Consider the following 18,936-nt stretch of genomic DNA (forward strand, 5'->3'; position numbering starts at 1 on the left):
TTTCGACAAGCGCGGATTATGCCGAAGGACTTCACCTCACCTCTAAGCCAGTCTCCGCAACACTCTTCTTAGCTTGCCTCAACGCCACCCACAATGGCGTCAGAAGAGAGGACAGCGCCATATATTCCGGCGAAGAAAGTCAACACAAAATACCCTGTAAGTCTTCCAGCTTTATCTCACCCCGCAATGGCCACCAGAGAGTTAACATCACCCAGCTCATCGACAATGATCCGTATGACCGACCTAACTCCCTGACGAGCTTACAGCCACTAACATACACAGTCACTTCAAACGCGTCGTGGGTTATGCACGGCCCTCGGATTGGGCTGTTGGTACGGGTGTGTCCGCAGCCGGCCCTGCATTGATGCTATACTGGGAAAAAGTCTCCCCGTCATACGTTGGCCGCGGCGGCTTTGCGCCCATCATGCGATTATCTGGTGTATTAGGGCTCACTGCAGGCTTCCTTATGGTGTACTCGCGCTCAATTAGTGAGTTTCCTCCCTACCTAATGGATATTAAATGATGAGTATTTAATGGTAGTACAGACCGTTTCTACGGCATAACGGAGAATAGGCGGGAGATCGATATGGATATGAGGGAGATGGTCAATAAAGTCAAGAAAGGCGAGCCACTATACGGACAGTCAACTCTTTCCGAGTACATGCAGGGTGTTGCGGCGCGGAATTCAAGATACGCAGTCGCTTTCATCCACGTTCTTCCGTGGTTCAACTTTGTAAACCACAACCAAGTATGCAAAAGCCGTGTTAGCCAGACCCATAGTTAGATAAATTATGCTGACTTCAGCCAAGCACGGCGTGGACACGGCGAAATATTATCAGCAGGCGGAGCGAGAATTGGAGGCTGAGCGAAACAATTAAATTTCTGCCATGGCAGGATTGGTAAATGACTTCGTTGCCGGAATATTTAGTCTTCAAATGGTTTCATGGTGTAAATAAAGCAAATGGATTGTACAATCAATATTCTAAGCGCTTAAATGATGTGGTCCAATTACAACCAACAAGAAACCTAACAACCCCCATTGAAAGCCTCGGATGCTATGATGGTATGACCGAAATGGGTATGGGTATGGGTATGCATGACTTGAAGACATCTATTCAAAAGGAAAAATTATGCATGTCAAATCTTCAACTGCTCCACTGAACCGTAAGCCTTGCGCAGACCCTGCCTTACATCCTCCTCTTCCATTGAGACTTCCTTTACACAAATCCAAGTTGAAGCATACATATTGACACTTGGAATCAGTCAGTTAGATGTATCTTCAAGAGTCGATGTATCCGAACTCACCGGTCAATGCAGGTACCCGGCATCCTTGCACTCACCCTCCTAGTGGAGAACCCGAATTCCTCAAATTTCTTAATATACCATGGAGTCAGTCCGGCAGACCGAAGAAGAACTCGGCCTTTAAGTTTCAAAGCTCTATTCAAAGCCTTGATCTGGCGTACAGCGTGCGACCCGGTGGGGGGAAACCAATCCATGGAGTCCATCACCACAACAATGGTTAGTGTTCCTGGTCTCATACGAGCAATAACTTCGTTAATCTCATCCGTGTGGATCCGCAGCCCATCAAAGGCGTCTGGCTTTGAGAGCTTGATATGCGCCTTCGGTGTGAGATACTCTGGATGGCTCTTTCTTGAATACTTTCCTTGGAGTGTGAGAAAATAGTAATGGTTATCCTCACTCATAAGTGTGGTGTTGACCACCTGACTAATGTCAGAACGCAGTTTTCGGAACATGAGGATTGCAGCAAACTTACAGGTTCAAATGTGTTCAAAACGTACTCGTAGATTGCATGGCCGGAGCGAATGGGGTTCATCCCAGGAGCGTCGTCTTGCTTGAGATAGTCCTGCTCGATAATATTTCGCTGAGCTGGTGGTACTCCAAGCGCTTTCCATAGCCACTTCTCATTTCCAATTACAGTCCAGGTTAATATCCGGCTATGGAGAACTTTGCGAATACTTCTTTTCCAAATCTCCCGTTGTTCATTGAGCGTTTGAGCAAAGCAAAGTCTCTTAACTTCATCTTGAAGACCAAGCAACTTAAATAACCAACCGACTAGCTGTAGAGCGTGGCCCGAGCCTCCAGAGTAGTAGAGGCCTTGTTTTGTAAATGTCTTAGTCCCATTTTGGAGCCAGAACTGGAAGGCAAGGCTCGACATATGTGGGCTCAGCTTTTGAATCAAAATCTCACGGAATGCCTCATGCTTGCCCTCACCGAAGAGTTTCCACACGTCAGAGTAGCCCAACGCAGTGAATGCAGCAACTTTCAGTTCAAGAAGGTGGTTTTGAGAAGGGCTGCGAAAGTCAGCGCATGAACGAGGAAGTCATGCCGGGCCACTTCTTCACTTACTTAAGATCAACTGCATGGATACGTCTAGGCTTCTCTAACGCAAATGATAGGATATTATCCCCAGCGCTCGTGATAGCCAAAATGACGTCGTCAGGCTGTATTCTCAAAAGTCGAGCATCTACACGGCTATCTTCCCAGGTAAATGCATAGATATATTTATTATTAAAACGCATATGCTTTTGGAGCGTTTCGTCATGGTGAATCCTCCAGTGATGGTTTTGATACCTGAGTTTTGGTCAGTATTAAATTGCGTATAGCACGTCAGATTGCCTTGAACACCTACCAAGTTGCTGGTAATGGGAGGCTTGACTGAAGGTTAACAATAGCGGATTCATAAGCCTTCGAACGAATCTCAACAACATCCCCAGGTGTTGGGCCTGTTTGAAGGTCAAGAGCCGATAGATACGGAGATTCAGTCGCTGCTGCGTCGATTTCGGCAAGCTTGGTGGTAGAAGCGCCACTGTCCTTTGAGCACCCAATCCAGACATAGTATGGAAGTTTCACACCGAAAAAGAGGTTGCGAGCGTTGATACTAAGAACAGTACCAAAACGATACTCCAAATAGTCCTATGTCGATTAACAGATGACCTCAATATCATTTCGTTTATGGGAGCTGGAAATACCCTTCTAGCAGCCTCCAAGTTTACGCGGTCAATCTCAAACCACGTCCTCCAAAATACTCTCGAGATCCAAACGCAATGCCTATCGACAACTCCTCCGATATAGTTTCGGCTTTGGTAGTCGACTTTGCTCTGTACATAGAAATCGCAGACACCGATGACTCCACTTGGCGATAGTAGTGAGGATAGTGAGTCAATGACGGGATAAAATTCCGGGATCATTGATAATGCATAGCTCATGGTCACAAGCTCAGCACCACCGACATCTGCATTCTCATCCAGGTCATGAACAGTCTGATCTTTAAGAGTTATCTTTTTCCTTTGACATGCTTCTTGTTCATGTTCATGAAGTCGAAATGCACGTGCGTCCTGACAAATGACTTTTATATTGGTCCAGCCAAGGCGTTCAAATCTCTTACGGGCCATCTCGCAGAGACTTGGCGAGAGATCCACAACATCTGCATTCTGATAAGAAAAATATCAGCCGATTTAAAGAGTAGCATGAAACCCACAGACTGCTCGGAAAAACTCAGGTACTGAGAGAAATGCGGACATCTGTTCGATGCTGTAGTGATAAACCCGTTAGAATGTAGTGGATACTATAAATTAACTAGATCTCACTTGTGTCCGGTCCCGCCTCCGACCTGACGAGGTCAGTTAAATCACGCCTTCTATCACGCGGGGGGTTTCGATGCTCACATCAACCCAGACAGGCTTTTTTGGGATCAATCCAGCCTGAGTCCGATATTTGAGTTGCGCTGCGACGAGGCCCAGCATATCATCACGTCCATGCAAGAGCTTCGCACGGGTGGCATCATAGACATCTGCCTGAGCTTTATAAAAGCTTTCCTATAAAATTGTTAGGATAAGTGTCTCGAGATAGAAGCCGGGAATCAGACAAGTGCATCTTGTTGACTGCCAGTGCCGTCGCCTGTGTGCGGCTTAACAAAGCAGGCATAAAAGAACTTCAAATAGGCATGGATGGTGTGCGTGGCCTCGGACGGGCTTTTCCGAGATCTAAAAGCTATAACAAAAACAGTAGTAAGAAATATGCCGAGAAAGAAAAACGCCAGGCTAATCAAGTTGTGGGGGTCACGCGGTATGACCGCTGATAGGCGTATCATGGTGGAAATATACGACCGAGTTCAGGTTGAGGACGCTGGAAGGAAGCGCAAACGGATGGTAAAATCATTCTGGTTCCCTTGGTAAGGTATATCATGCCGGAAAGGAAATCCGATGTCGGGTTGAGGACGATATTCGTCCACATGATACCGTTGCTGCCAACATTTTCTCTAAAACTTAATGAGGGAAACGTGGGAGGCGGTAGCCTATCAAATCAAGCACAGGGTGACCAAATTAAGAAAGGATGTTGCGACGGCCTTGTTCGCGCGCGAGGTTGGAGTGCAAAAGTGGCGGGCTAGAACATCAGTCGCCCAGAGAACCGCTATCAGCGGCTATGCAGGGCAGAAGATCCGAAGGGTCCAAAAAAAAAGCTTCTTTAATTGTGGGGGAGAGGAGCTTTCGCGAACCTATGGGGGCATGTCGTACTTCCCCGTGGGTGGGAAATTGTGGTGTTGAGGTTGGCGAAACGAGTTAGGTCGTCAAGTGGCATGGTTCGGTTGCGTCTTTCCACCCAATCAAGGCCGCTTTCCGGGCTCGTGTTAGAGGAAGGCGCGTTGCTTACTCCGACGCCCTGCGAAACTGGTTCGCAGATAAGGTGCGGCCACTTCGCGGCAGAAATTACTAACACCAAACCCTTGGCGACCTGCAGAAACGCCCATTCTGGAACTTTTCTGAGCGTCTCCGCCGGATGACGTATCTGCCACGGATGACGTTCGGAAAGAATCGAATAAGGAATGCCGGTAAGTGTAGAGAGAGTATGGAAGCACTGGCGGAAAACACTGTCTACTGTGAGTATCCCGTTTTCCAGCGCAAAATATTACACTCGTCCCAGCCAAATAGCCTTCCAGACATCTACATGTAGACATAAGAGAGTTCCGGCTATGAAAAATAGACCAAATAGTCCTAAACCACCCATTTCCTTCTAAATATTACATATTAGATGGAAATAAGAAGCCCGTACGTCAACCTATTAAAACGACCTGTAAGTAAGAAGTCCTGTATATTTATCCTTGCCAATAATTTTTTCACATCTACGTCAACTGGATCATGGAATTCACGACAAAGGAGCTACCAGACCTGACTCAGGCTGTGTTACGCCCGTAAATCAACAAAGTATCAGGGCCCTGGTACTTCGATGTTAGTAGCTTCTTATGGTCGTAGTCTAAGTATTCAATGTCACATAGCAGTGATTATGAGTACAACCGCCGTTCCTTGCGGCATTTGAGCGCTATCAAAATCCCAAGCAATCCCGTAAATACCATTATGCGTAGAAGTTGACCGTGTCTTTCTTTTTCGCCTGCTCAAAATATTTAGCATCTCGAGATATATCAGACATATATGGGATCTTACCTGGACTTCCGCAATGGCATCCACATAGTGCTCGTGACTAATCTTCTGTTGTCCGGACCTCAACGCAATCATACCTGCCTCAACACAGACGGCCTTTAGCTGTGCACCACCAAACTCATCCGTACTACGCGCCAATTCCGGCCAGTTCACACCCTCGTCTACCGTCATTTTCCGGGAATGAATGCGCAGAATTTGTGCTCGGGCCTCTTCATTTGGTAGTGGGAATTCGATCTTCCTATCCAGACGACCAGAACGGAGGAGCGCAGGATCGAGCACATCTACACGATTAGTAGCGGCTAGCACTTTAACGCGATCATCGGAGGCGAAGCCATCGAGCTGGTTGAGAAGTTCCAACATGGTTCGCTGCACTTCTCTGTCTCCAGACTTCTCGGAGTCAAACCGCTTTGTTCCTACGGCGTCAAGTTCGTCGATGAAAATAATTGAGGGGGCCTTTTCTTTCGCCAATGCGAAACAGTCGCGAACAAGCTTTGCACCATCACCGATGAACATTTGGACGAGTTGAGGACCGGCAAGTTTCAGAAAGGTAGCATCGGTTTGGGCGGCACAGGCTCGAGCGAGGAGAGTTTTCCCGGTACCCGGCGGGCCGTACATCAGGGCACCTAAGAGGTTGAGTTAATTGATATATAGATACGAGGAAATTTCTAGAGAGCATTGTACCTTTAGGTGCCTTAATACCAATCTTCTTAAACCTCTCGGCCTCCTTCATCGGCCATACTACAGCCTCTACAAGTTCTTCAATCTGTTTATCTAAGCCTCCTACATCTGTATACTTTTCGGTTGGCTTTTCGTCCACCTCCATGGCTTTCACTCTGCTGTCATATTCGGCAGGTAACGTATCTAGGACAAGGTAAGAGTCTTTGTTCACGCCAATCAGGTCACCAGGCATAAGCTTCTCGTGGTCGACAAGGCCGATAAGAGGAAGGAATATGGTTTGTCGTGTTGAAGTTTTGATGACGGCGGATTTACCAACACGAGTGGCATCAAGGTCGATATTTGCGCCTTCTTCAGCTGCTTCTGCGGTGACATCCAGGTCTAGTATCTCAACGACGTTGCCAACTAGATATGGCAGTTGCCTATAGAGAAAGAAGTCAGCCGCGTTGCGCTGTTAACCCCACAGACATAGGAAAGGCACCTAGCCGGCCTTATGGAAGAACATACCTGTTGTTCTCAATCTTGTCTAGATTTTCCTTGATCTTCTCATGCATTGATGCTTTTTCGTGTGTTAATCGCTGGAACTCGCTCTTCATGATCCGGGTGTCATTTTCCAGAAGCCGCCTCCGCGCTATGATATCTCGTGTACTTGAGTTGAGAATCTCTTCGTCCAAAACATCCTCCTTCTCCTCCTCGGCTGCATCTTGCATCTCCGCATCCCCATCGGCCTTCTTCCTATCCTTTCCCCCCTCATCCTTCTTCTTCTCGTCCTTCTTGTCCTCCTTCTCCTCGCGCTCAAGGTCATCGAGGTCTTCCAGTGTCGACATGGCGGTGGCGGTTGCTTGGGCAGGTGAGTCAAGATAATATGAGGTGGTCTATGTGGGTTGAAAGCCTAGAAGAGGATCTTGGTTGAGTATAGTTTTTGGCGATTGAAGATGATGCAGGAAGTAGGTGTTGATAAATGGACTGGTTGAGGCAGCTCTGGCTTACGAAGGTGAAGCTCCAGGATTAGCGAGACATCAGCCTTGGCGCGATCTCGGTGTTCACGTTTCACTGGCCACTCTGACAAACATAATTTTTTACAACAGCTTACAATGATAAGTAACTGTCTCTACTACTTCTTTTCTGGATATAATGTATGAATATTTACAGTACATGCACTTACAAATTCGATGGTGAAGAGCAATCTGAAAATTGCCCCGCTCCGTGTGCTTCAAAGTAGAATGCAGAGGACCACCTTGGAAGCAAGCATAAGAGGCACGGGGAATTTCCCCCCTTGCATTCATCTTTTAGCAGTATAAATTCTCTCATGCTACTGCAAGAGACTTCAACACCTCCTGACCCCAGTTCAACATCTTGAACCTTGATATGTAATCATCCCGATTGACTAGCCGCCATCAGCATTTTGGTTCTCACAAAGAGAAAAAACTACTTACTGTAGCCACCACAGATTCTTCTCTTACCGGTAAATGCAGATCTTCCGTGGAGGATTCGCCAGTTATCGAAGACTATTTTGGGTGAGTTCTTAACTCTTGAAAGCACCTAGATTACTTACCCAAGACTCTTCCGGGAGTCAGTTGACACCAATACTCATTTTCGGAAGATCGTAGAAGCTTTGACCATTTGCTGCATGACTTTTCATAAGTCAATTGGGTCGATTTGCAGTAGTTAGGTTGTCAGAAAATGGTACTCACTCCGCGGCATCGTACCACTTTTGGACTTCCTCAAGGGGCATATCGATCGCAGCTCGGTCTGAGGAATTCCATCGCACTTGGACTAGGTGGTGAATGTGCGGATCATGGAGCAGCACGGGGAAGGCCCTATATGGCTGAATGCTGATGCCATCGTTGCCGCTTGCATGCGCATGCACGTTAACAGTGCTAAGCAAGTTGTAGGCTTCCGGATCTTGGTTTGCCAAATCCTGAGCTGCTTTAAAGCCATCAACTAGAAGTGAAGCACCTCCTTCACCTTCCGTATGTGAGAGAAGGTGGAAGGCTTGTAAGCCGGCGGGATCAGAGAAATATGTATTATCCGTGTGAGCATCTAGTGCTATCGAAGTGTAGGCTGTGTCCTTAGAAGCGAGATCCGCTGTGAAATCGTAGAATCCACCTGACACTAAATTAATCTAGAATTTCACGAGCCGCTGGCCGAACATACCATAATGGGTGTTACGAATGAATGCAATTCTCTCCAGGAGCTTTTCAGTATCTTCGGGGACTGGTGGTGTTCCGTCAACGTAGCAGAATCCAAATTCGCGCTGAGTTATTGTTAGTCTAGGGAATAATTCTGAACATTGAATGGGAGTGTACAATATTGCATAAACACTCTTTTAAGCCTTCATCTAATTTGATTACAGCATCATACTCTACGATTGGAGGATTGTGCTCAATGGAGTTGGACCATAGCGAGGTTCTTTTAGTTTGTCAGAAGGATCATCGGTTGAAATATCAGTCTGATATTACTTGGCAAGACCTTGTCGTATCACAAATCTATTCTTTAACGCGCTCTTGGCCAGGAATTCATTTGTATAATAGCTTTCATGGCCGTCACTCCCTATGCGTGTCAAATCGTGAAAGAGCAAAGACCGAACACCACTCACAAGAGACTCGAATACCATAATCCTCTTCTACGCATGACTTGATGGATATGTCTTTTGGAATCTTGAAAGTCCCATCAGCTGCTTAAAAATACAAGAAGAAGTTGAAAGCACCTGAAATGTGTCAAGGAGACGCTGTTTGGTAACTTCGTGGACACAACTGCTGCACTGGCAATTATCCCTTCTCGAATGAACATGTGGTACCAGATATTAGAGGGTCTTCCATACCTTAACCATATTTTCGGGCTACCACAATTACTCGAAGTTAGTGAAAACACCAAACTCAAAATAGAAGGCTACACCTACATGTTCACAAACCTATTCGCGTTGTCCGAATACGCTGTGACCGAGTTCCCACGCACAAGCGGACGATTGAGTACAGGGAGGTTCGGGGGAAACCGCATCACATGCTTTACCAATAGTCAGGCCTAGGATGACCAATATGGATGCGGGTTTATTGTTTACCAAGGGCTCTGCGATAGATGTATTCGAGTTTTGACCTGCCAACCGAATGTCTCTGAACTCACTTGAAAGCTCCTCTGTCTGAGCTACTGAAGAAAATGGCCGAACCAAACTTTCTTGACTTCTAACCCATCTTGATTCCTTCCACGCCTTCCCCGAAGTCAGCATAAACAGCCCAGAACCACCCTACTTCCCTCTTACGAACCTTGTGAAGGACTCGACGAGGAATTTTCGGCCGAGGGATCATATCGTTGGGCACAATTACATGCCTTAAAATCCAGTCAATCGGATATATATCTTTGTAGGGCATGCCTGGAGGGCATACCGTGCGTTTAGAGCTGGATTAAGAAGCCTAAGCAGAGACATGGTGGAAATTGGTGTCATGTGCGAGTGAAAATCGTATTCGAAACTTTGAGGAACCTAGAGGTAGCTCCAGGGAACTTGAAGACAGGCCGGCCGTACAAAAGACAGCATCAAGTGAATAAATACCTACTCATCGCGTGATCCGCATGTTGCTTAGGTAGATAAATTAGACGCTCCGTAGTAGAATTTAGTTACGGGGCAGGGGAAGCACGTGCAACGGCCCCCTAATCCTCCACGAAGCGTCTAGAGCTTGTGGGCGTTGTTTTCGTGCAAACTAAATGTTTTAAAAAACGATTTTTATCCTTTTCTACGAGCCACGTCCTAACTATAGGAGTTATTATATATTTTATTGATATAATGGATTTTTTGAGTAACTATATCTCTATTTATATAAATTATAACCCCTTATTAAGAATACTAAGGAGCGAGATATATTATTATCCCTTGCAACGTCAGGGTCCTTAGATCAAGTGGACCGTGCAGGAACACCGTTTTCAAAACAACGCGTATATCTATATAGAATTTAGTTATCAATTACACCCATATATTAAAAACCGTTCTGCAGGGAGGACGACTGCTAGAGGCCTTATATTGAGCGACTTAACTCCAAAAATTAATCTTGTATGTCAATTTGATATAGTATATTATGAATATCACCAGCCCGGCCGTCGAAAACGGACTCTGCACCTGTACGTGGTGACGGCTACGAACCTGGGTCTTCGAAGTTCAGACTCAGAGCCAACGCAGAGACGTCGTACAGCGTGCGATAGGACCTGGTGGTCGTGGTTGTGAGCGTTATGGGCGGTGGTGAAAGGTTTTCAGATGGTGGGATCTCGAAAACCACTACTGTGGCCCTCTACAATTCAGCTACGCTATTCTCCTATTAAGGCACCTATACAATCTAACGTGGATATACGGCATTTGATAGCATCCCCCGACCCCTAATAGAAAGCATTAACGACCTCTTATATTGACGAACAGGCGATCGCGAACGAACGAGCAGATGAATGAGCAAATATACAGCCCCTCCTAACCCCTAGGGCGATCGCCCGCGGAGCATGCGGTCACTCGCCGTTTTTTCTACCAAATACTACCTAGCAGCCTGGATTGCGACCCACGGTTTTCCCTGTCTTCTTTTGACGGAGTGGTGACCCTTAGAAAGGGCCTAGCTGGGGCCTAGGCATAAAAGATACCCAAATACACAATATCCCGCTCGCTTATTAGTATTACGGTAGTTAGAACGGATGAATCCCCCTTATGCCTTTGATAGGCCCTAGGGGGGGGAAGGCATGGCGTATATGGCAATGGTTAGATAAGAAATAGCATACAGGGGATGGCTAAGATACGGGAAACAGCAGTACGGCAATTAATTGGCAAGGCCTAGCTGGGACGTAGTGAACCCTAGCTAGGGTAAGCTAGAGAAGGAAGCAGTGGTTCCCAAGGAGTTCGAACATCCAAGGAGGATAGGACGTAGCCGTAGACCCGCAGGGCCGCCGCTACGGACAGACATGGCAAATTGGGGTTTTTTATCCTACTGAGGTGGCTCATAGGGTTTTTCCTCCCCCCCAGCAGCAAGGGTTTTTTCCCGTCAATATTACTTTTCCCTTGTGTACGGAGTAGTCTGCGTGGGGCTAGATAGCATCTGTATCAGACGTTAATTAAAGAAGAATTATTAAGAATATCACCAGCCCTGTACGGCACCGAATTTAGCTAATCTAATTGGCCCTTATTGATACCTGAGGACCTGATTTGACGTTAGATTTTAAAATGTATCTTTGTGGATTTAAGACTAAAACTAATCGACTACCTATATCGCATAATAAAGCTGCGATATTACCATAACGTGGAAGCGACAGAGAAGATAAAGAGTTTTCACTTCGTAGTATTTTGGAGATAATTAGACTTTAAGAAGTACCTAAGTTTTGGGTCGTTACCCAGGCTCTCAGGGAGTTGGTTATCGATAAGGTCACAGTTACGGAATCCAAAATGGTCGAATTTTCAGCCAAAAAAATCTTCAACCCTACCCTGAAGCGCAACAAAAGCTCGACACCAGAGGGACTCGAACCCTCAGTCTCTACCATATTAAGCCGGAAAGTAGCCTATCGCGCGATTACGTGATTAGCTAGAATTCATACCGGAAAGATCGAGAATTGACTTACGCCTTACCATTAGGCCATGGTGCCCGTTGAAAGAAATGCTCTAAAATTAACCAGTACATACTTATCCAATCATGAGAAATACAAAGAGATTTGATAGTTGAGCCAATCATAATCCTCTTGGAGTGAGGAAATTCAGCCGACGAAAAGCTGGGAAAATTCGCCGAACCCATGGATCATTTTTCTTTGCCATCAATTCAGTTACAAAGGGGGGCCGACAAGCTAAAATAGATTCCCTTTCTTGTGGGAAAATACGGAGGTACACTGTGAGTCTTTGCTCCGAAAAGCAGGTCGGGTTTGCCTATTCTAATATTCCTCTTTCCTTCAAGCCAGTCTCGCAGATCTCTTTACTTCAACCGCAATAATTCTAATCGAAGTAGGGGTTTGACTACGACGCCAGTAATCGGAAAAAATCCCCGCGAAAATCCCTGCCGAACATCGGAACTGGATTAGTTGGCCCTACACTAAGACCTGTCTCCTAGAGCAAACGAGGGGCCAATCCCAACCACCGCAACTTGGTGAGTAATTGTCGTCGTCCAATGGCGTGATCAACACTTCATATCCGCCGCTTCTTCGAGGGTGTGAACGGGTGAGTTCTCGCACAATGTCATGCTCTATTCGGTGGTCACACAGGTTATCGTTCATAAAACGCTCAACTATGATATTCTCACTAGTTTCTGTGCGTGATAAGTTTGATATACAAGATGTTAGCTAGCTTTGCTTGTAACAGCTAACTGAACATTCAGTCATTGCCTGTTACCCAGCTTCGTCTTCCATCGCTTACCCGTCCCGAACTTTGTTGAATCACTACACCGCTTCAATTGCGTGATATGTTCATAACGCGTCATTGGTCACCTGTGGGTGTGCACATGGCTACCCAAACCACCTGTCACTCCATGTTACCTGGCGATGATAAAATAGATAAAAGACTCTCAACTCCCAACCTCTGAGCGTTCTTTTCAGCCGGGATCTACACTCTATTCTGTGCGATATTTCTGCCTGACAATCAAGCAGCTATTGGCTGTTATAGCGGATTGGGATGCGAAAGTCCTTTTCTTTGGGGAGGCTGACATCTGGGAGCGCAACGGAGCATTAAATGGATGACTTGGTAGAAGTATACACCTGCTACGTCGGCATGTCTAGGGCGGTCTCACCATACTCAAGTTTTGCCACTGATCTGGAGGCTAAAACTGGGAGAGTTTACGACGCCTTTATATCCTCTCTCAGCAAGGACTTTGCTTTCTCTCAGGCTTCTACGAAAGCACTACGCGGCCCAAATGGAGCATTGCTAAATTTGCATCTTACACACATTGACTATTGTAAGCGAGCACCGATCCATCTTCTCGGGAAGCCTACGTTACTCAATAAACAACTTGGAGGATTCATTGCGTCGTTCGCGCCTCCATGAAAAGATGCTAATTTGGTCCAAAAGCTTCAAACGGGAGTTTTCAAGAACCTTAGCAGTAGCGAGAACGGAAAGACTCCAAACGGACCAGATAAATCTAATATATCAGCGCTCATGTACCAATACTATGAGTTTGTTCGAAATCACGCATTGCAACAACGGCAACAGGGTTCAACAGGTGTCGGTCCAGATCGGGTTTTCTTACCACCGTCTTACTACTGTCTTTGATGCCTAGTACCCTAGGTCTCACCACCCGTTTCTATTACCTATTTTGTCTCAGTTGTCTATGGTATTTGACTTAGTTGCCTGGACCTACCTCATGTATAAATAGCTTCTTTTCTTCATAGTTTGAATAGACAGAGTCCTCGTTCTTTTCTTACAATCGGTGCACGGACTACCGATCGACAACAGGACCCACAGGACCGCCATCTTCGAGGCCAAGAGGATCAACAGCTGGATTAGCACTAGCCCAACTATAGCTAGAGCTAGCAGACGAGCTGGGGCCGGAGCCATCCAGGCCCAGAGTATCTTCGGGCTTCAGCCGTTTCCCCACTTTGGGTGGGTATGCGGGTCATTGCAGGAGATGCATAGCCGATAATGCCCCGTATGATAAGCAAAGACCCCGTGCTCGTTGTGAGGTTAGGGTCGAGATGTGGAATGAACAGCTAAACAATAGAAGATGAAGGCCGGATGGCGGGATGCAGGTCGTAAATGAGAGATTTTTATGACTGCCCTTAGCTGACTAATAGTCTTGGTGGATTCTTCTTAGATACTTCTTACTAAGTAGCCCCTGGTGAGCATGTTCTTTGTACACCCAGCCGTATAAGCCTTACCCAACGATGTCCATATACATAAATTCTAAAAATTGTCAATAAGTACTTTCTAGTATCCTAAACTCCTCTTGCTCTGCTGACCACCTACTGTGTTCTCTTAATTAGATTAATGTGAGTTAGAAAGTGCTTGCGTTAGTGCGTCCTGTCTTTTAATAGCCAAACTACCTACTTAAATAAGTGGTGTACTGCTATTATTCTTAAACACTTTAAAAGGCTTCAAAACACTATCTTAGCTCTAATAAGGCGTATCTAGACTATCAAGGTAATTTAAGGGATTCCCTATTATCAGTAATATTGTGTACTGTTATGCATAGAAGCAAAATAATCTAGGTCCTTCGGAAAGTGGTTCAGGGCGCCCTTCAAGTACGGTATAGATCCTAAAGGTCACCTAGTTATGCGGCTTAGAATCTCGACTATTTTGACATGCGACTGAAGCGCTCTGGAGACTCTGGCTTATAAAAAATAAGTATAGGTTTCTAAGTAGCTATCCTTTGGTGTCGATTGTACCATAAATCTACGTTCTGGAGGATCCTCAGCAATTTATCCCCCAGGCAGCAGCTAGTACTTCTCATGACATATTTCGAGCGTCTACAATGTATTCTTCATACCATCAAAAAATCTCCGACCACATCAATATCTTCAATCCATCTCATCTATCCATTTTCTCCTTCACCATCAAGCCAAAACACACATCTTCAATCCAAACCAGCAATCACTGAGAATGAATAAGGGGGTGTACCCTAGCCGCTTTGAATCAAACTACCTACGTGATTTGAGTGTAATAAAGAGAAAAGCAGAAAAAGAAAAGTCTTTCTTAACTACATGACTACCTTCCCTTGGTCGCCCACAAATTGTATTGTCATAGAGAAATAGATCTCCACTTTACCATCGCCTTGCCGCGTTGCGGGGAAAACACACAAACGCTTTCTTACGCCATCCGCCTGAAAACAACATCAACGCCGGGGTGGGTTTGCATGCTCGCTGGACTAAAGAGATCTGTACCAAGGGGACGGTGAGGGAATGATACGGGGGTGGGGGGGGGTTTGAGGATGGGTGGGGAGTGTGGTGGTGGATGATGAGGATATTTACTCGGTAGCGACTGGGTTGCCATTTGTTTGTTGCGCTCGGGCGACCTGCTGTGCGATGACATCGGCTTGGTGGACGGCAGCTTGGACTACTTGCTGTTCTTCAGGGTTCAGGTTCTTTGTGAGGTTCTCATACAGCTGGAGCTGTTCTTGTTGGAGTCCTAAGGCTTAATCAGTATGGAGTGTGTTGCAACTAGATTTATCATACTGAGTAGGGCATCCTTGAACATGCCGTATGGCTCCACCTTATCAAGGGGAGTCTCAAGCAAACTTTCCTCCTCAAGCTCATCATCATCATCATCGCTAACGGCAGTGAATTTTTGAGCCTGACCAAAGTTAGTCACTGCAAATTCATTCTGCATGGTTACATGTACTTCTTCATTGAGGAACTCCAAATATGCTGCGCTTTCATCCTTAACATCCTCAGCCTCATCAGCATCATTATTCCAATCGTTATCACCTTCCCATTCTTCCTCTTCCTCCTCATCGTACTCATTGGAGAAGTCGAAATTGTCTTCTTTCTTGGCCTCTTCCCGGTCTAATGATAACTGTGTTAGTGCCACGCTTTATAAAACGTGAAGAATTTGATGCTCACTCTTCATTGCTGCAGGTAAAGTCTGGAATAGCCGGACGATGCCTTGGAGCAATCGTGGCCAGCCTTGCTGTACACTAATAGGTACATCTGTCGCTCTTAATATGAGGAGAGCGCAGATTGCAGAAATACACAACTTCTTGTCGTGCACCCGGGTAAAGCTGTCAATATTTGAGAACCAGAGACTGAAAAATTTGTTGGTCCAACCATTGCTCTCTAGAACGTGAAGAGCCAGTAATGGGTTGTAGTATATTCCATTAATAACCACCTCCATGAGATGTATCCGTAGGGATTTGACCTTGGGTTCATCGTTGGTAAGAACAATCATGGTAAGCTGGATAAATTCGGGGACGAAGTCATCAACATGACCACGCATGTTCAGCATGATGATCTCTGCAAGCTTGCACCCGCATATCCGGTCGACACCTCCAACGTTGTCATCTTTGAAAATGGTTCGAACCATGTCTACGATGGCTTCAAGGTATGGGCGGTTCTGGATAAGAGTTTCGGATCCGTAATTGACAAAATTCTCCAAAGCAGGCAACATATCTACCAGATATTAGCGGAGTCAAATAGAAACGCTTGAAATAGTACTCGCCTTCGAGATAGAGTTCAGCACCAGCCTTGAATGTTCGATGAATAAGCTCGAACGCTTGCCACATAGTGGGAGAGATGCTCTTTGCCGCAAAGGTACAGCTATCGATAATCTCAAACACCTCGTTATATAGATCTAAAAGTATAAATACGGCAATGATGTAGATTCTAGGGTTACTTACCATATAGCTTGTTCTCGAGAGTTATGGTAATAACCGGCATAAGGATAGTCTCCAGGTGTAGGAGCACATCCGGCGTGCTCTCCAGTGTAAGAATCAAAGTACCAATTGTCTGGAGCACACCCAGCGCAGTTATGCTCTTGTCGTCAAGGAAGTCCCCGTATGTATCATCATCTTCTTTTTGTTGGTTGCGCTCTAACAACTCTCGAACAATTCGAAGATATGTGTCTCGTAATTGCTCACTCAAAGCGACAGCAAATGGTGTGAGTTCGTTTGCGAATACCTCCACAAAGTCCTCCATAACATTTGCCAATGCATCCACATCGACTTCATTTGCCAGTTTGAGAAGTTGCTGCATGACTTGTGGGATGTTCTGCTGCATAGATGTTCGAATAATTTCATGCCGTATAAGTGGTTGAAGTGCAAGAGCAGCTTCGACACGCACTGGCAGCTTTGGATCGGCCATAGACTCGAGGATATTCCGATAGATGATGATAAGGTTATTCGGGTCTTTGAAATCCAACTGCTCAAACTTTTCTAGAGTATCGCAAGCACGGGCTCGAAGGAATCCATGAGGACTACGGAATTCTGGAAACACATGCCGGACGAAAAAGTACTCAACTTGGTCAGCAATCGGGCTCTTCTTTCCAAGTATGACCCCAGAAAGTGTTCCAATCATTCGTAACGCGCCTTCCTTTTCCCTTGGATTCTTCTGGTCATCAGGCACCGATTCATAATTGTTCACAATTCCATTGACGAAGTTGAGGACTGTGAATGTCTGCTTCCGACGGCTCTTGGTGAGGGTGACCAGAAAATTTGTAGCGGCGACATCTGGAGCAGTAACCTCCTCGTAGAAATTCAATTTCCGGTGGAGGTATTCTTGAGGTTCTGACTCGAAAAGCTCAATATCTTCATCCGATTGGCAAAGCACTGGGAAAAGGAGATGCGATATAAGATTCTCTGTGTGTGGCTTAAGAAGGTTCCACATCGACTTGGGCTTGATGCATTCATCCAAGAAATTAAGGGTGTAGTATAAGCAAGCTTTGCTTAACCAGACGGTTTTCGCAACCCACTTCTCAACTTGGGTGAGGTATCCTTTGAGAATTTCGGGCGCAAAGTTGGTAATAAAGTATTTCGCAACATCAGTGTAGTCGATGTCATTGTTCTTCCCTAGCGTTGCAGGGTTGCCATATCTGATATTAAAATCAGCGAGATAAATATGGAATAAGCTCTGCTTCTACAGCGTACCTCACGTATAGTCGGTTTAAGTTGGCATAGGCCCATTTCTTTGCCTTCCACCAGTGACTTGTCTCTCGCTCGTCAAGATCACCAGGAAGGGAACATTGGGGAGGCTCTTTACCGACAACTGTTAAAAACAGAGTGCACCAGCCAACCATAATCTGCTGTTCTCGGAGGGAGGCTGGAAGATCGAACTATATGACGGTCAGTAATCATAGTCCAATCATAGTTAGCATCTGGTATCGCACATATATGGCATGTTTGTAGACTTTCAAAACTGTCCGCAGCATTTCTCCTGCCTCCAGGCTAGTCTCGCTCACAAGCCTATTTCCAATATTCAGGAGTCCTGGGAATGACAGCGCGACGATCTTGTCAAAATCGGCCCTGTTTTCCCCCGCCTTGAATCGATAAATCCGACATATAGCCAACAAACATTGTACTCCAGCGAAGACGGAGTTGGCATCTGGAGCGTTCAAAAGTTGGATGGTGATGTCGAGGAAATTTGGCCAGCGCTGGGGAAAGTCGTAGGCTAAAATCTTCTGGAGTGTGGGAATGAGCTGGGCTCGAATTGAGGGCGGGGATGCTGCAAGTATGGGGACCAGGCGGTTTCTGAAAGAAGCCTTCTCATTTTCTGGTATCGGTTTGGCTTGCGTGAAATCTTCAGCCGGTGCCCATCCCTTGGTTATGCGATTCTTCAGATAGACGACAGCTGCGATTAAATGTTAGAGGAGAGTCTAAGCGAAGGATTGCCAGGGTGAAGACGCACTGGACAATCGCACACCGTTGTCCTGCTCAGCTTCGAGAATATTCAACAACGCGTCTGTAAAGCCAGTTTTGTCTTCCGCCTAAGCAGCTGTTAGTGGGCAAGGTGCGTGGAAGCCTGTGGAGGCTGGCACCCACATATTTGAGGTCCAACTCGGCCTGTCTTCTGATATCTGCGTTGGAATCAAGCGTAGCCTGAATGCGGTCTCTAAGGCCAGCAACATCCATCGTGGGGTCCGATTGTCGAGTCCAGGGTGTTGTATCTCAGGTTGAGCGAACAGTCGGCGCGGTGCGGGCGGTGGTGAAGTTGCGGAAAGCGAGCTGCAGCACTGCAGAGCCAGTGTGCGAGAAGTGGAAACACAGCGTGGAAAGCCAAGACGTGCTCGTCTGTGAAGCAGCCCTACTGCAGTCGGTGGAGGGGTTGCAATTTTTGTTCGATATTGCGGGTTGGTCGAGAGGCCGCCTAACAACCACCAATGTGCAGGGATCTCGGGATCAGAAGCGGGCGCTCTTGTGGCTCTTCCCTACCGCTTTTTCCC

At 46.2% G+C, this 18,936-nt stretch overlaps 5 protein-coding genes and 1 pseudogene across 6 annotated transcripts; 1 reads left to right on the top strand and 5 right to left on the bottom strand.

Annotated features, from left to right (window-relative positions):
* Positions 1-42: 42 nt before the first annotated feature.
* K441DRAFT_670454 (uncharacterized protein) lies at positions 43-892 on the top strand. The gene is made up of 5 exons (XM_067650284.1): positions 43-156; positions 216-232; positions 283-488; positions 546-748; positions 810-892. Exons 1-5 carry the CDS (start codon positions 94-96, stop codon positions 876-878), a joined length of 558 nt encoding a protein of 185 aa, XP_067497115.1. The 5' UTR covers positions 43-93; the 3' UTR covers positions 879-892.
* K441DRAFT_670456 (uncharacterized protein) lies at positions 892-4,431 on the bottom strand. Its single transcript, XM_067650285.1, has 10 exons — positions 3,887-4,431; positions 3,687-3,836; positions 3,609-3,631; positions 3,500-3,552; positions 2,991-3,445; positions 2,651-2,934; positions 2,368-2,592; positions 1,775-2,312; positions 1,306-1,721; positions 892-1,252 (listed from the first exon to the last, which is right to left on the bottom strand). Exons 1-10 carry the CDS (start codon positions 4,109-4,111, stop codon positions 1,138-1,140), a joined length of 2,484 nt encoding a protein of 827 aa, XP_067497116.1. The 5' UTR covers positions 4,112-4,431; the 3' UTR covers positions 892-1,137.
* Positions 4,432-4,984: 553 nt separating this feature from the next.
* On the bottom strand, positions 4,985-7,102 carry K441DRAFT_670458 (26S protease regulatory subunit 6A). Its single transcript, XM_067650286.1, has 4 exons — positions 6,639-7,102; positions 6,138-6,553; positions 5,460-6,079; positions 4,985-5,406 (listed from the first exon to the last, which is right to left on the bottom strand). The coding sequence occupies exons 1-4, from the start codon at positions 6,956-6,958 to the stop codon at positions 5,371-5,373; spliced, it is 1,392 nt and encodes a 463-aa protein (XP_067497117.1). The 5' UTR covers positions 6,959-7,102; the 3' UTR covers positions 4,985-5,370.
* A 336-nt stretch (positions 7,103-7,438) lies between these two features.
* K441DRAFT_691056 (Trimethyllysine dioxygenase) lies at positions 7,439-9,131 on the bottom strand (the record flags this gene model as incomplete). Its single annotated transcript, XM_067652445.1, has 11 exons — positions 7,439-7,518; positions 7,568-7,639; positions 7,687-7,757; positions 7,826-8,240; positions 8,289-8,388; positions 8,441-8,543; positions 8,594-8,684; positions 8,746-8,791; positions 8,842-8,908; positions 8,956-8,973; positions 9,034-9,131. The coding sequence occupies 11 exons, from the start codon at positions 9,129-9,131 to the stop codon at positions 7,439-7,441; spliced, it is 1,161 nt and encodes a 386-aa protein (XP_067497118.1).
* A 2,465-nt stretch (positions 9,132-11,596) lies between these two features.
* Positions 11,597-11,735, bottom strand: K441DRAFT_t35 (annotated as a pseudogene). Its single transcript has one exon. The product of its transcript is annotated as a tRNA-OTHER (tRNA).
* A 3,294-nt stretch (positions 11,736-15,029) lies between these two features.
* Positions 15,030-18,815, bottom strand: K441DRAFT_670467 (ARM repeat-containing protein; the record flags this gene model as incomplete). The annotated part of the gene is made up of 10 exons (XM_067650287.1): positions 18,536-18,815; positions 18,402-18,480; positions 17,884-18,344; positions 17,645-17,829; positions 16,400-17,589; positions 16,222-16,353; positions 15,627-16,172; positions 15,406-15,569; positions 15,240-15,357; positions 15,030-15,192 (listed from the first exon to the last, which is right to left on the bottom strand). Exons 1-10 carry the CDS (start codon positions 18,623-18,625, stop codon positions 15,032-15,034), a joined length of 3,126 nt encoding a protein of 1,041 aa, XP_067497119.1. The 5' UTR covers positions 18,626-18,815.
* Between the last annotated feature and the right edge of the window lie 121 nt (positions 18,816-18,936).

The sequence above is a fragment of the Cenococcum geophilum genome (genome assembly GCF_001692895.1).
Source record: "Cenococcum geophilum 1.58 unplaced genomic scaffold K441scaffold_83, whole genome shotgun sequence".
Lineage (NCBI taxonomy): Eukaryota > Fungi > Ascomycota > Dothideomycetes > Gloniales > Gloniaceae > Cenococcum > Cenococcum geophilum.

Bases quoted from the DNA above. Each gene is read 5' to 3' on its own strand.
- K441DRAFT_670454 (XM_067650284.1), top strand. From the start codon at position 94: ATGGCGTCAGAAGAGAGGACAGCGCCATATATTCCGGCGAAGAAAGTC. The intron at 489-545 runs GTGAGTTTCCTC...ATGGTAGTACAG, and splicing joins GGTGTACTCGCGCTCAATTA to ACCGTTTCTACGGCATAACG. The intron at 749-809 runs GTATGCAAAAGC...ACTTCAGCCAAG, and splicing joins ACTTTGTAAACCACAACCAA to CACGGCGTGGACACGGCGAA.
- K441DRAFT_670456 (XM_067650285.1), bottom strand. From the start codon at position 4,111: ATGATACGCCTATCAGCGGTCATACCGCGTGACCCCCACAACTTGATT. The intron at 2,593-2,650 runs GTAGGTGTTCAA...ACCAAAACTCAG, and splicing joins CTCCCATTACCAGCAACTTG to GTATCAAAACCATCACTGGA. The intron at 2,313-2,367 runs GTAAGTGAAGAA...TGACTTTCGCAG, and splicing joins ATCCATGCAGTTGATCTTAA to CCCTTCTCAAAACCACCTTC.
- K441DRAFT_670458 (XM_067650286.1), bottom strand. From the start codon at position 6,958: ATGTCGACACTGGAAGACCTCGATGACCTTGAGCGCGAGGAGAAGGAG. The intron at 6,554-6,638 runs GTATGTTCTTCC...CTTTCTCTATAG, and splicing joins GACAAGATTGAGAACAACAG to GCAACTGCCATATCTAGTTG. The intron at 6,080-6,137 runs GTACAATGCTCT...TCAACCTCTTAG, and splicing joins TGGTATTAAGGCACCTAAAG to GTGCCCTGATGTACGGCCCG.